This window comes from Triticum aestivum, chromosome 6A (assembly GCF_018294505.1).
Source record: "Triticum aestivum cultivar Chinese Spring chromosome 6A, IWGSC CS RefSeq v2.1, whole genome shotgun sequence".
NCBI lineage: Eukaryota > Viridiplantae > Streptophyta > Magnoliopsida > Poales > Poaceae > Triticum > Triticum aestivum.
This window is the reverse complement of record NC_057809.1, coordinates 382,770,309-382,785,524: the sequence shown is the minus strand read 5'-3', so window position 1 is coordinate 382,785,524 and position 15,216 is coordinate 382,770,309. Positions and strand designations below refer to the sequence as shown.

General features: G+C 51.3%; 1 protein-coding gene across 1 annotated transcript; it reads left to right on the top strand.

Moving 5' to 3' along the window:
- The first annotated feature begins 13,737 nt into the window (after window positions 1-13,737).
- On the top strand, window positions 13,738-14,935 carry LOC123130648 (probable high-affinity nitrate transporter-activating protein 2.2). The gene is made up of 2 exons (XM_044550481.1): window positions 13,738-13,985; window positions 14,283-14,935. Exons 1-2 carry the CDS (start codon window positions 13,847-13,849, stop codon window positions 14,738-14,740), a joined length of 597 nt encoding a protein of 198 aa, XP_044406416.1. The 5' UTR covers window positions 13,738-13,846; the 3' UTR covers window positions 14,741-14,935.
- Window positions 14,936-15,216: the final 281 nt, after the last annotated feature.

Below are 15,216 nucleotides of genomic sequence, written 5' to 3'. Positions count from 1 at the left end.
ATGTACTTCAGACTTTGGTGATCAGTGAATATTTCGCAACGATTACCGAGGAGGTAATGTCGCCAGGTCTTAAGTGCATAGACTACGGCTGCAAGCTCTAGATCATGAGTAGGATAATTCTCCTCATGTGGGTGCAATTGCCGTGAAGCGTAAGCAATTACGTGTCGATCTTGCATGAGAATGCAACCTAGTCCTTGTCGCGAGGCGTCGCAGTAGATAACAAAGTCCTTGGAGAAGTCTGGCGGTACCAGCACGGGAGCAGAGGTCAGGCGTCTTTTCAGTTCCTGAAAGCTGTGCTCACATTGTGGAGTCCATTCGAACTTCTTATCTTTCTTGAGGAGTTCGGTTAGAGGTTTAGCAACTTTGGAGAAGTTCTCGACAAAGCGACGACAATAGCTCGCTAAGCCTAGAAAACTCCGAACTTGCTTGACCGATTCGGGTGGAGTCCAATCAAGGACGGCTTGAACTCGCTCAGGGTTAACAGCAATACCTTTACCAGATATTACATGACCCAGATAGGTCACTTCTGACAACCAGAATTCACATTTAGAAAATTTGGCATAAAGGCGATGCTCTCGAAGTTTCTTCAACACTAGCCTTAGATGTTCGGCATGTTCTTCCTCGTTCTTGGAGTAGATGAGTATATCATCGAGATAAACTACGACGAATTTATCCAAATACTCCATGAAGATTGAGTTCATTAACCGAGAAAAGGTGGCTGGAGCGTTGGTTAAACCGAAGGACATGACGGTGTACTCGTATTGGCCATAACGAGTAACAAAGGCCGTTTTAGGAATGTCCCCGTTTCTGATTTTGATTTGATGGTAGCCCAACCTCAAATCCATCTTGGAGAAGACTGAGGATCCAGCGAGCTGATCATACAGGTCGTTGATCCTGGGAAGTGGATATTTGTTCTTGATTGTGACCAAATTGACAGGTCGGTAATCTACAACCATCCGGTCCGTACCATCCTTCTTCTTGACGAATAGGACGGGGCAAGCCCACGGAGATGAACTAGGGCGGATGAAACCCTTTTTCAAGGATTCATCGAGTTGTTTCTTAAGCTCGGCTAGTTCTAGGGGTGCCATCTTATAAGGTCTTCTAGCAATCGGAACGGTTCCTGGAATGAGGTCTATTACGAACTCAACATCCCTGTCAGGTGGAACACCTGGCAATTCCTCTGGAAAGACATCCGGGAAGTCACGGACTACCGGAACGTCCTCAAGGTCTGGCAAAGGGCTGGCGTTAAGAGAATATAATTGTCGCTTGGCTATTCGGGTCAAGACATTGACTATCTTCCCGAAGGATGGGTGAGTTGAACAGTCCTAGAGAAGCAATCAATTTTGGCTTGATGAGCTGACATCCAGTCCATACCCAAAATGATATTAATATCTGAAGATTTAAGGGCTATCAAAGATGCGAGAAAAACAAGTCTATCGACTTGGATTTCATTTCCATGGCTTACTCTAGAAGTTTGCCATTTGGATCCCGGAGTTTGAATTACCATAGAGGATGGCAAGTCACAGAATGCAACGTTATGCAAACGAGCATAATTTTCAGATATAAAGAATGAGAGGCTCCTGTATCGAAAAGAACAGATGCCGGGTGGCAATTAACAAGAAGCGTACCGAGAACGACGTTGGGATCCTCTTGAGCTTCTTCGGCAGAGATACAGTTGACATGGCCACGTGAAGCGGTGACCGGTTTAGCATGGAACACTTTCCCTGTCGGCTTGCCACGGCCAACAGCTTTAGCAGATTGATTGGGGTTGGTCTGGGGGCACTCACGCATATAGTGACCAGATTCCCCACACTTGAAACAAGTCACGGAACTGGTACGTGGAGGAGCATTATTGGTTGGACCCCCATAGGGCTTGGCCGGTGCAGACTGTTGAACAGGGCGAGGCGCCTGGAAAGATGGCCTCGGTGTGAACCTGGGTGGCAGGGCGGTGTTGGGTACCCACACGCGGCGCTTCTGAGGACCAGCACCGGATGAGGAACCCATGTCACGTCCATGCTTGCGTGTTGCGTCATAGTCAGTCTGACCAGTTTCAGCACTGATGGCTTTGTTGACAAGTTTCGAAAAAGATGTGCACTCATGCAGACGGAGGTCGCGGCGAAGCTCAGGACTAAGGCCCTTACGGAACCTTGCTTGCTTCTTGGCGTCAGTAGACACTTCCTCAGTTGCATATCGGGCGAGATTACCAAACTCTCTGCTATAGGCATCCACAGAAAGTCGGCCTTGGGTGAAACTGCAAAATTCTTCACGTTTACGGTCCATGAGACCCTCCGGAATGTGATGTTCACGGAAAGCCTCGCTGAACTCAGCCCAAGTAGTGACATGGCCCGCTGGGCGCATAGCTCCATAATTCTCCCACCATAGACTGGCGGGGCCTTCAAGATGATATGCGGCAAAGGTGACCTTGTCAGCCTCCGCTACCAGCGCGGAACGCAGCTTGTGAGAGATACTGCGAAGCCAGTCATCAGCGTCGAGAGGCTCGACGGAGTGGTGGAACGTGGGTGGATGCAATTTGATAAAATCACTGAGTGACACCACGTTAGCCCTCTGATGGTGTGCTGTATTCTGTTCAATACGCTCCAACAAACGGTTTGTCTCCCGCTTGTTTCTCTCAGCTTCCATCATCACCTCGGCTAGTGAAGGAGGATGAGGCAGATTTTCATTCCTGGCTTCACTGCCTTCGGCCTGCTCTTGGGAAGCAGGGTTGGCGCGCGTGTTGACCATCCTAGGTAAACAAGACAATGATTTAGTCAGAATGATAAAATTCCGACATAGGATACATAATGTAAGGAATAACTCGGAATGCAAGATGATCATCCGTATGACATGGTAGATACAGAAACTGCTTCTTTATTCCATCGTCATACACACCATACAAGGTTTAGTACAAGACCAAACAAAGTACTATTACGGTGAGAAAAGGATTACATCTCATCGGAGGCATTCCAAGCTCCTATACATTATTTTTCTACATCTCCGGAAGGAGTACAAACTAGGTCATATCCCACGAGTCACGCGGAATGATAGACGACACAGCTAGTGCGAACTAGGGATACTATCACTAACTCAGACCGATCCGTAGTAGTCCTCGTAGAAGTCACCTCCATAGCCTGGAAGCTCAACATGTTCATCCGGAAACAGACGATCTCGCGGAGCTTGTGGACCATAGGGGCTAGGATGAGGCCTTGGACCAACAAACGGTGGCCTGCGGGGACCGCGAGGTGGGGTGATGCCTCCTACATCACGCCAAACCATCACGTCTGGCAGAGCAGATCTCACAGGATAGAGATCGCGCATATCTGAATATCCAGCTTGCACCGCCGGTGCGAACCGAGTCAAAGTGGCCAAGTGGTCAGCACGGGTATTGAAGAGCTCTAACCTTAAGGCCCGATTTTCACGGTCCTTATCCTCGAGCATCTCAGCAGTGGTGCGAGTCCGTGAATCCTCCTGAGTGGAGTCAGCATAGATAGCCTGGAGATACCCTTGTGCTCCCGGAAGTGATCCGGGCATATACCGGAAATCAGAGTCCCGAAATAGGCCGGACCTGACTCGCATGATGGTCATCATAGAGTAGGCGGCGTCCTGCACGGCCATCTCAATAGTAACCCCGAGTCCATAGGAGTAGTGAAGGGGCTCGGTGGACCCAGGATAAGATGGAAATATCCTGACAGTGCAGAGATACTGGCTTTGATTAAAGTCTCGGAATTGCTCTTCGACCGTGTACTCAGGATACCAACGGTATCCAGCCTCAGTCATTACCCTAACCAACATGGCGGTATGACCGGGTACATCTAGGCATCGAGTCAGGCGAACCACTTGATTGAGGTCGCGAGTGGCCATCTGAAAGCACAGTTATAATGCAAAGGCATTAGAATTTCTAGCAAAATTTCGGCAGCATAACAGCTGTAAATGCTCAAAAAGGATATTGAGACATTTGACAAAGGATTTCGTACACACTCAACATCATCACATCAAAGTTCTGGAACCATTCTAACAACATAATGTGGTAGTAGAACTGAACTAGGCTTGTAACCATCAAACTTATAAGGTACTACTGATTAGTAACACGTGATCCTGATAGAGAGAACAGATCCTAATTCCTTAACCCCCGATGGAAGAATGGACTGACTCAGATCAGAAAGTCATAAGGTATAAGGAGTAAAAAGAGCCTTACGTTCCAACCCACAAACAATTCCCCTACATATAACTAAAGAATTTCTAGACTCAACATCGACCAGTTTGGCTTGGAGAACCTACAGGCAGTCCGGCTCTGATGCCAACGCTGTCAGGACCCCGACTCGATGTCACATCGATCTAGCCGGTAACACTTCATATCACTTTGCGGCCTCACGCACGGTATTCCCACGGGTGTCGCCTTACCTTTGCCCGGGACCGTTTGCGCCTTTTGGCTCACGTATATGATAGTGTCGCTAGCATCCATATGATAAAGAGCCCGGGCTGACATGACTAGTCGTAAACCCAAAGTGGCACAGACTTACAGGGACAGGCATCCATGACCCAGCTTCGAACGTGTCGGTCATCAGCAAGTGGGTCCGGGCTGTAGCACTGGGCTAGCAGGACTCCGGTAAACCGGGCTGTAGCGGGCTAACAGGACTCCGGTACTCAAAGCGTGACATTTCCCCGAAGGGACAGACACAGGAACGAAGAAGGACACATGCCGGCCAGCCTAAGTGTTCCAGAGCAGTAGCAAGCTACCATGGCTCAGCGGTAACACTAGGAGACATTTCCCGGTAAGAGAGGCTACTAAAGATAAACAACTAGATAGTCAGATCCCACACATACCAAGCATTTCAATCATACACACAATATGCTCGATATGTGCAAATACAACGAAGCATCACAACATGACTCTATGACACAAATACTTTATTTAAGGCTCAGGGAGCCATACATATCATACACAAAGGTACGGATCTCACGACCCAACATACAAGTCATACAGTCATACAAGCCAACAGCGGAAGTACTTTGTCTGGGTACAGACAACTAGTAAAATAAAAGAGGCTTGGAAGCCTAACTATACTACGTGGTCCATCACAAGCTCAGGGTCACCACCTGGGTCTTTAGCCTACTCGTTGATGTCAACGTCTACATAGAACCCATCAGAAGGGGTTGCAGCGTCTTCTGTAAAAATGTAGATTATAGCAACATGAGTACAAAGGTACTCAGCAAGACTTACATCAGATCCTACATACATGCATAGTATCAAGAAGGGTCGGTGGAGTTATTGCAGCAAGCCAGCTTTGACTCTTGGCTAGACTATCCTACAATACTCCAACTTGAAATAGTTTTGCGCACACGAGTCCACTACTCACCACTTCGATACACTACCGAGGATCCACCTCCGTCTTCCTACGGAAGAGCCATCCTCAGCACTCACACTTATCTTGAGGCTTTTAACAGTTTCCATTTACTTGTCTATGAACTGTATAGGCAACCAAGTAGTCCTTTACCGCGGACGCGGCTATTCGAATAGATCATGATAACCCTGCAGGGGTGTACTTCTTCATACACGCTCTCACCTCTTACCGTCGCTTACACGACATGTACTCGGCAACCTTCAAGCGGAAGCCCAACGTGGGTGTCGGCCACGACCTACCTAATCACCTAAGCCTCCAGTCCAGGTTTATCGCCTATTCAGGTTCCATCCGCAGGGAGTCCGGCCGAGGTTTCCCATACGGCCCCGAACGATGTGAACAGGGTTCCCGAGATACCTAACGGGTATTCGGTACACCGTGCCACGTACCTACCGCATCACAGCCCACCCCTACGGTCAGCGCTGTCCACGGCCTCCAGTAGGCTACAAACACCAGAAACTACTTGCAACTCCTGGACGGAGAACTAGGGTGAATAAGAAGTCGAGAGGGTCCATTGGTTTCGGGCCCAATGCATGGTAGTAGCTGATTCTTAAATCACACATACAGATCTCAGTGCTTAAGGTCGGCTTCAATGAAACAACCCACCATGTACTCCTACATGGCCTCTCATCGATACCTTTACCAAATCGTGTTCACCACACCACTCTCATTACCGACATAATCATTTCACTCTAGCCCATCACCCAGATGAACCAGACCTGACACGACTCTAAGCATAGCAGGCTTAGCAAGGTAGGAACAACACATACATATGGCTCAATCAACTCCTACACATGCTAGTGGGTTTCATCTAGTTACTGTGGCAATGACAGGTCATGCAGAGGAAATGGGTTCAACTACCGTAACACACAGCAGTTTGAATCGCGTTGTCTTAATGCAGTAAAAGAGAGCAGGAGCGAGAACATGGGATTGTATCGATATGATCAGATGGTTGGTTGCTTGCCTGATGGTTCGTTGCACGGATACGGTTCTTCGTTAGGGTAATCACGGTACTCCTCGGGGACAGATCCTGTCGCAAAGGACATCGATACACAAACATCACCAAACAATATGCAACAATATGATGCATGCATGAAACATGGCAATATGAGTGTGTTGGGCTAATGCAACTAAAACCAGAAGGGTTTGAACAAATTTGAATCAAGGATTCAAATTTCAAATTCAAATATGGCCTTTTAAAGTGCCTTTTCTTGTTCTGATTAAAACATCAACTTAACTTGTTTGATCATGCATGGAAATGGTACAAATGGATAGATTGGATTTTTCTGATCATTTTTCATATATAATTTGTCCAATTTGGAGTTACAGAATAAAAGTTATGAATTTTTGAAGTTTAATTAATATTCTGGAATTTCCTGATTTAATTTAAATCCAGAAATTCAATTACTGCGTCAGCCTGACGTCAGTGTGACGTCAGCAGGTCAACTGCGGCTGGCTGAAGTCAAACCTGACGTGTGGGGGCCACACGTCAGTGACAGGGGGGGGTTAAACAGATTTAAATTAATTCTAATTACTAATTAGTGGCGCTGGGGCCCACTGTCAGTGTCAGGGGGGTTGACTAACAGTAGTTAGCGCTAACCTAACCATCTGGCCGACAGGGCCCACGCGTCAGTGACCCTGGGGGGGTCAAACCCCAGGTCGGTCAAGTCAAACCCCACCGGCGACATGACGCCGGCGAGATCCGAGACGGCGGCGAGAGTGCTTTTTGCCATTCCGGTGACCAAATGGACGGCGGAAGGCATCTACGTGTTGCTGAGGTTGAGCCGCGTCTATTGGTGGTGGTGGTTGGGCTCGGGGTGGCCGGAGTTGACGGCGGCGAGCTCGGCTGCGGCGGCCGGAGTTCGGGTGCGGTCGGGATCAGTGTTGCAGGGGGTTTGGGGAGGCGTTGGTGCGTTCTACGTGCTCCTGGTGATGTGTGGAGCATGATGGTGTGCTCGGTTGGGCGCTACGGCGACCGTGGCCACGACGGCGACATCGCCGGCGGCGTGGAGCTCTCGGTCGAGGTGGAGCTAGGGCCTAGAGGTCGGGAGAGACCAGGGAAGAAAGGGGAAACGCTCCGGGGGCTCACCGCGGTTGCAGTGGGCGTCGAAGCGGGCTCGGGGACGCGCCGGAGACGACGAATTTGACGGCGACGGTGGTCGGAGTCCGAAGAGGGGAACGGCGACGTGGCGGCGATGCAGGGCTTCCGGGGAGCTGTGGAGCGGTGGGGAGGAAGAGGGAGTTGTGGCGGAGCTTCTGAGCTAGTCGGGGAAGCGAGGGGTGGTCGGAGACGACTGCTACGGCGAACGGTGGCGACGGTGGTGTTCGGCCGTGTGAGAGAGAGAGCGAGGGAGAGGAAGGAGAGAGCCGGGGAGAGTGAGAGAGAGCAGGGGGGATCGGGACGGGCTGCGGGCGTCGTCCACGCGGCCAGGAGGGCGTCGGCAAGCAGGAGGTGGCCGCGCGGCCGTGCGCGCGCGAGCACGCAGCAGCTTCGGGGCGAGGGGAGGAAGACGACGGGGAGCTACAGTGCTGGGCTGGGTCGGTTGCTGGCTGGGCCGGCCAGCTGGCTGGGCCGCACAGGTAAGTCTTCCCCTTTCTTTTCTGTTTTCTGTTTTTATTTAATATATCTGCAACTTTGTTGAAATAAATAAAATACCTAGGCAACTTTAAAAATCACCAAACTATTCCTGGTCCATAGTTGGATTATTTCCAACATGAAACATTTTAGTTTGGAGATATTTGAGCATTTAAATATTTTATATTATTTTAAATGCCCAAAATCAAATATTTATGATTTAATTCAAAAACCCTAGGATGGCCTAGGAAAATGTGCACCACTTTTGGCAGAGGTTCTGAACCAAGACAAAAATGATGGGCATTTTAGAAGGGCATTTCAGGTTCATTGAAAATTATTTTAGTAAACCCTAGTTAGTTTCAGAGGGGACTGGGGGTTCTGTCATCCCCATTTCAAGTTTCTGATGAATGAGTAAACATGATGCAACACTCTAATGCATGACTAGCTAGGGTGTGACAAAATCCTTTTGTTTCGTGGTGCTTTGCTTGTGGGGTTCGTCGTCGTCCTCACTTGGTGTGTCGAGCCCCTTGTGTTCGGCGTTGAGCTTGCCGGCTTGCTTGAAAACCCAACAATGTCTGTGGGTATGGTTCGCAAGCTTCCCGGGAGTACTGTGTATTTGACATATCTTGTCCAAGATTTTTTTTAAGTTGGATAGCTCGTCCCTGTTATCCTTGAGGGGCGGCTTTCTCTGATTCTGCCGCGAGCTTTTGAATCTGGCGTTGACCGCCATGCTATTTGGGTTGTTTCCCTTATTCCGGCGCTGGTCCTTGCTGCATCGGGGTTTTTCGTTTCCATCCCTAACTTCGGATGTACTTGGGTTGCTGGTGCTACATCTTGCCAACCAGCTGTCCTCTCCTGCGCAAAAGCGGGTCATGAGACTTGTTAATGCGACCATTGTTCTTGGCTTTTCTTGGCCGAGGTGTCTGGCGAGCCATTCGTCTCGAACGTTATGCTTAAAAGCTACTAGGGCTTCGGCGTCCGGACAGTCGACTATCTGATTCTTTTTAGTAAGAAATATGTTCAAGAATTTCCGGGCTGACTCTCCGGGCTGTTGAGTTATGTGACTGAGATCGTCTGCATCCGGAGGGCGGAGATAGGTCCCTTGAAAATTTGCCCGGAAAGCATCCTCAAGCTCTTCCCAACTTCCAATGGTGTTTTCGGGAAGGCTTTTGAGCCAATGTCGGGCTGGCCCTTTAAGCTTGAGGGGTAAGTATTTTATGGCGTGGAGGTCATCTCCTCTTGCCATGTGTATGTGGAGGATATAATCCTCGATCCAGACCACAAGGTCTGTTGTTCCGTCGTACGCCTCTATGTTTACGGGCTTGAATCCCACTGGAAATTCATGGTCCAGCACCTCATCGGTGAAACATAGGGGGTGTGCGGCACCCCTGTATTTGGATGTGCCGTGATGTTCGGATATTTGTTTTGTTGCATTGCTTACTAGAGCTTGCTTTCTTGGCCCGTAGATAGATCTGGCTGGGCCGTCTTATTGATGCGGATACTTTGGTGGATCGCGCGCCGGCTTGTGTGCGGCGCCGCTTGCCGCTCCATGCTGGCCATGCGGTCGTCTATCCGTCCGGATGGCTTTCCTATTTTTTGACTGGGGGGGCTCTAAGGCCTCCTCGTCAAATTCAGGCAGTAGCTTTCGCTTTGGATAGCATTTTGTGCAGCGACTGCCGCCATATTTGTTTGCGGTGTTGCGTACTTTGCTCCATCTGATTCTGAGTGCATCTTCCGCAGTTTTGAGCTTCCGCTTCTGCTTTTTCAGGCTATGCGCAGTGGCGACGAGCCTTTTGTGGAGGTTCTTCTGCTCCATGAGTTTATCCGGCGTAAGGTCGTCCGGACTGTTGTTTTCGCCGGGGACGGGGTGTTCGGTTTGTTTATCCAAGTTGCCCTGTTCGGACGCTTGCTTGAAGGCATGTTCGTCGTCCGCCGACTCGTCCTGCTCTATGGCTGGGTCTGTATGGCTGCTGTCTCTGTCAAGGCGGGGCTTGGAGCGGCGCTTACGTCGCCGCTTTGATTGCTTTTCGAGTGAACGATCCCTTGTTGCATCCCTGTGTTCCTTGTTGTCGCTTCATTTGGGTGTGTCCACCATGTATACATCATGAGATGAGGTGGCTGTCCAGTGCCTTATGGGCGTTGGTTCATGTTCGTCTCCTACATCGTCGTCCATACTGTCGATGTCTTCGGAGTCGAAGTCAAGCACGTCGTTTAAATTATCGACAGTGGCTACAAAGTGGGTGGTGGGTGGGCATCGAATTTCTTCGCCGTCCACATCCCAATCCTGCCGGTCATAGTCCGGCCAGGGCTCTCCTGATAAAGAGAGAGACTTTAATGAATTCAGAATATCATCGAAGGGCGAGTGCTGAAAGATGTCCGCGGCGGTGAACTCCATGATCGGCACCCAATCGGGTTCAATTGGTAGGGGCGCGGAGGGCTCGAAGTCAGGAGAGGAGTCCGGCTCCTTGGAGTCACGGGCTTCGCAGAGAGTAGGGCTGGTGTTCGGCTCGATCGCCATAGAGATTGCAGCCCCCGAGGCGGTGTCTAACCACCCATCCTCGATTGGTGTGATCGGCTCCGAGCTAGGGGTCGGAGCGGACACAGGTGCGGCCTCCAGGGCATTGTTCGGCGGCAGAGCTGGATCATGCCCATCATAACAGTGCGGCGTGCTCGGCTGTGGCTCGAATCCGTCGAAGATCAAGTCTCCGCGGATGTCGGCCGTGTAGTTCAAACTTCCAAATCTGACCTGATGGCCAGGGGCATAGCTTTCGATCTTCTCTAGATGACCAAGCGAATTGGCCCGCAGTGCAAAGCCGCCGAATACGAAGATCTGTCCGGGGAGAAAAGTCTCACCCTGGATCGCATCGCTGTTGATGATTGGAGAAGCCATCGGGCCTAAAAGTGACGACACCGAGGAACTCTCAATGAAAGCACCAATGTCGGTGTCAAAACCGGCGGATCTCGGGTAGGGGGTCCCGAACTGTGCGTCTAGGCCGGATGGTAACAGGAGGCAGGGGACACGATGTTTTACCCAGGTTCGGGCCCTCTTGATGGAGGTAAAACCCTACGCCCTGCTTGATTAATATTGATGATATGGGTAGTACAAGAGTAGATCTACCACGAGATCAGAGAGGCTAAACCCTAGAAGCTAGCCTATGGTATGATTGTTGTTCTGTCCTACGGACTAAAACCCTCCGGTTTATATAGACACCGGAGAGGGTTAGGGTTACACAGAGTCGGTTACAATGGTAGGAGATCTACATATCTGTATCGCCAAGCTTGCCTTCCACGCCAAGGAAAGTCCCTTGCGAACACGGGACGAAGTCTTCAATCTTGTATCTTCATAGTCCAGGAGTCCGACCGAAGGTATAGTCCGGCTATCCGGACACCCCCTAATCCAGGACTCCCTCAGCCGTTAACATTAACGGTGAGATTGGTCCCTTCTTCCCCACGCTTTGTGGGGTTTGCCAGGGCGATTCGTTCTCCCCGTTCCTGTTTAACATGGTGGTAGATGCCGTTGCGGACATCCTGGACAAAGCCAAATCGGCGGGCCATATGCACGGTGTGGTCCCTCACCTAGTAGGAGGGGGAGGGGTCTCCCTCCTCCAGTATGCCGACGACACCATAATAATGGTCGAAGGCTCCGTGACCGATATTGCCAACCTGAAGTTTCGCCTTCTATGCTTCCAACAGATGTCCGGGCTCACTATAAACTTTGATAAGAGCGAAGTGATGATTCTGGGTTACCCCCCGGACGAGGCCCTGGACATTGCTGACCGGCTTAATTGCCGCCTGGGTACCTTCCCCCACGACATATTTGGGGATACCCATTAGTGACTCACGATTCACCATGGCGGACCTCCGCCCAACCGTGACCCGGATGGAACACCGGGTCGAGCCCTGGAAGGGACGGTGGCTCTCGAAGGCGGCGAGGGTAATCCTCATCAACTCCTCGCTTGCCAGCCTCCTCTGGTTCCTCATGAGCTTTTACAACCTGCATGAGATGCTCTATCAGGAGATCGCCATGTACTAGTCCAGGTTTTTTTGGGCTGATGAGCGGGACGAGCAGAAGTACCATATGGTGAGCTGGCTTGACATTTGCAAACCTAAGGACCAAGGAGGTCTGGGGATCCTGTCTACTCGGCGCATGAACATTGCTCTCCTGGCCCATTGGCTCCGGCGTATCGCCAATGGGGAGGGCAGCCTCTGGCTCATCATCATCCAAAATAAGTACCTTCGGGGCCAACCTTTAGCTTTCTGCCAACGCTCGGGTGGATCCCAGTTCTGGCAGGTGGTGGTCCAGCTTCTACTCGTGCTCCGTATTGGCACGTCTCTCTCTGTGGGCTCCGGGTCCTCGACCCTGTTTTGGTTCGACCGCTGGCTAGGAGACTCCCCCCTAGCCGTCCGCTTCCCGGGCTTATTTGCCATTGCGGCTGACCCCCGAATCTCCATCGAGACGGCCCTTATTGACTTAGGGAGTCTCGCCTTCCGGCGCCCCTTTGGCCCCCTTGAGGTGGATATGAGTGGGACTCTCTTCTCCAGGACATCGCTCTCCTGCCGATAGACGTTGAGGGCGCCCCTGACTCCATCTCTTGGCGTCTGGAGCCCTCCGACCGCTTCTCCACGAAATCTCTTTACGCGGCCACTGCCCCTTCGTTGGCCCTTGAGCCCTATAGCTTGATCTGGGACATTCACCTTCCCCTCAAGATCAGGATTTTCTTGTGGCAGTGGATCCGGGGACGCCTCCCCTCTGGGGTTGAAGTCCGCAAGCGCAATGGCCCAGGCGACAGGATGTGTCCCTTGTGCGCCACGGTGGAGGACTCGAACCACATATTATTTTCCTGCTCCACAGCCCAGTTCCTGTGGTCCCGCTTTCGTGATACGGTCGGCGGACAATGGTGCAACACCAACTTCCCCGACCTCCTAGCTGAGATCCACGCCTCACCCCTCGTTGCCGCCATATTAGATGGTTGTGCATTGGGGTCCTCGCCTGGACGCTTTGAAAGATTCGCAACAAACTTGTTATTCAGAAAGTGCCTCTTCGATGGGCGACTGACGCGATCTTCAAAATGTGTGGCTATTTGCAGCTATGGCGGCCGCTTAGCCGCCCTCAGGACCGGGACGTCATCAACACCCTCCTTGCCGACCTTCGATCGATGGCCTTCCGCGTGGCACCTCCGCTTCCGCCTCCTCCGCCGGAGCCTGATCAGGCTTACTGCTCGTGTTGCGGTGTCTGTGTGTGTTCTTTATTTTTAGGGCTTGTTGAGCTGTGCCCTCAGCATTAACCCTCTTGTACTTTATTTGTGTGTGAGACTTATGTGTGTGAACCTTGTTGGATGTTTGGCTCGGGCGGTTTGCTTTATAATATAAAGCGGGGCGAAAGCCTTTTTCGGTAAAATCAAACGCTCCCTACATTTTGATTTGAGGAGTAAGTATTCACTATTTAATGATGATTTAGGCTTGGGCGCTTGCAGTTTGATTTGTGGCCGCCGCTTCTCACCCCCGGCCGGCCGCTTTTGCCCTTTTGAGCAAATCAGACGAGGACGAGGCTGGGATTCGGAGAGGACAAGACGCGGGCAAGATTTGACTTGGGAGCGCCTAAAGTAGCTCAGAGTAGCTTAATCGGACGGGCACTTCCTCGGCCCCGCGAAACACGGCACTGCAGGTGCAGGCAGCTCCAGCTCCCGCTGATCTCATCTGCCTCCTCTCGCCCACGGTCAACACCCATGGCATGGCGCGCGCCTATATTAAACCCATCCGTACTCCTCCATCTCTCCAAATCCCACAAGAGCAAAGCAAACTTGTCCCCCCAGCTCTTCTCTTGCCTTCTCCGATCGATCAACAGCAGCCAAGCACTAGCTAGCCGTGCGCAGGGATGGCTCGCCAAGGCATGGTCACGGCGCTGCTGCTGGTGGTCCTCGCCGCCGGCTGCTGCGCGTCGGCGGGCGCCGTGGCGTACCTCTCCAAGCTGCCGGTGACACTTGACGTCACCGCCTCCCCCAGTCCCGGCCAAGGTACGTCCGTCGTACCATCGTATATGCTTCCTTGTTTGGCTCCGCATGTGAGAAAATGTTTCCGCTGTTTGCTATAGCAACGTCATAGATTGGCATATCCATGTATGCAACAAGTTAATCGGCCTTGTCGCATGCCATTCCAAATATGCCAAGGTCAGCTGGCTTGCCGGCCAGTAGAAGAATCTTCGAAGTAGATGCTCAATTTTATTAAGAGAACTTATACAGGGAATTTTGTTTGCGCCTCTTCATTTCCTTCATCGTAACAAAAGTGACTAACTTTAACTGATCCTTGACCAGTTCTTCACGCCGGCGAGGACGTGATCACGGTGACGTGGGCCTTGGACGCGAGCCAGCCGGCCGGCAAGGACGCCGACTACAAGAACGTGAAGGTGAGCCTCTGCTACGCACCGGTGAGCCAGAAGGAGCGTGAGTGGCGCAAGACCCACGACGACCTCAAGAAGGACAAGACCTGCCAGTTCAAGGTCACCCAGCAGGCCTACCCCGGCACCGGCAAGGTCGAGTACCGCGTCGCCCTCGACATCCCCACCGCCACCTACTACGTGCGCGCCTACGCGCTCGACGCCTCCGGCACGCAGGTCGCCTACGGCCAGACCGCGCCCGCCTCCGCCTTCAACGTCGTCAGCATCACCGGCGTCACCACCTCCATCAAGGTCGCCGCCGGCGTCTTCTCCGCCTTCTCCGTCGCCTCCCTCGCCTTCTTCTTCTTCATTGAGAAACGCAAGAAGAACAACTAGACGTGGAGATCGCAACCGTGGCAATGTTTGTTGGCTTTCTCCGGCCGGTCGTTTGTTCTCCATATGTAACAAAGTATCAGTACGGAATAGCACGTACGTACGGCACAAACTGTAGGACAAATGTTGGGGTGCATACCTCCTTTTTGTTGTGAGCGTGTAATGACTATGAATGAAATAATTTGATTTCAGGCTGTACATATGAAGCAACTTGGTTGTTTGAAGTTTGTATGTCCTGCGTTTGTGTGTGTCCTCCGTGTTGCTTTCATGGGATAGGAATAGAATAGTCGCGGCTGGTGCAATCACAGGCTCACAGCTGATATAAAATGGATAGGAATAGGGTAGTAGCGGTGCAATCACAGCTGATATAAAATGGCTATTACTAACTCCTTTTCTCAAACAAAACAAAAAGTTGTTTCGGCGCTCATTTCAAACGAAAAGGTACGCCCTGTTTGGGCAGTCATTTCAAACAAGAAAAG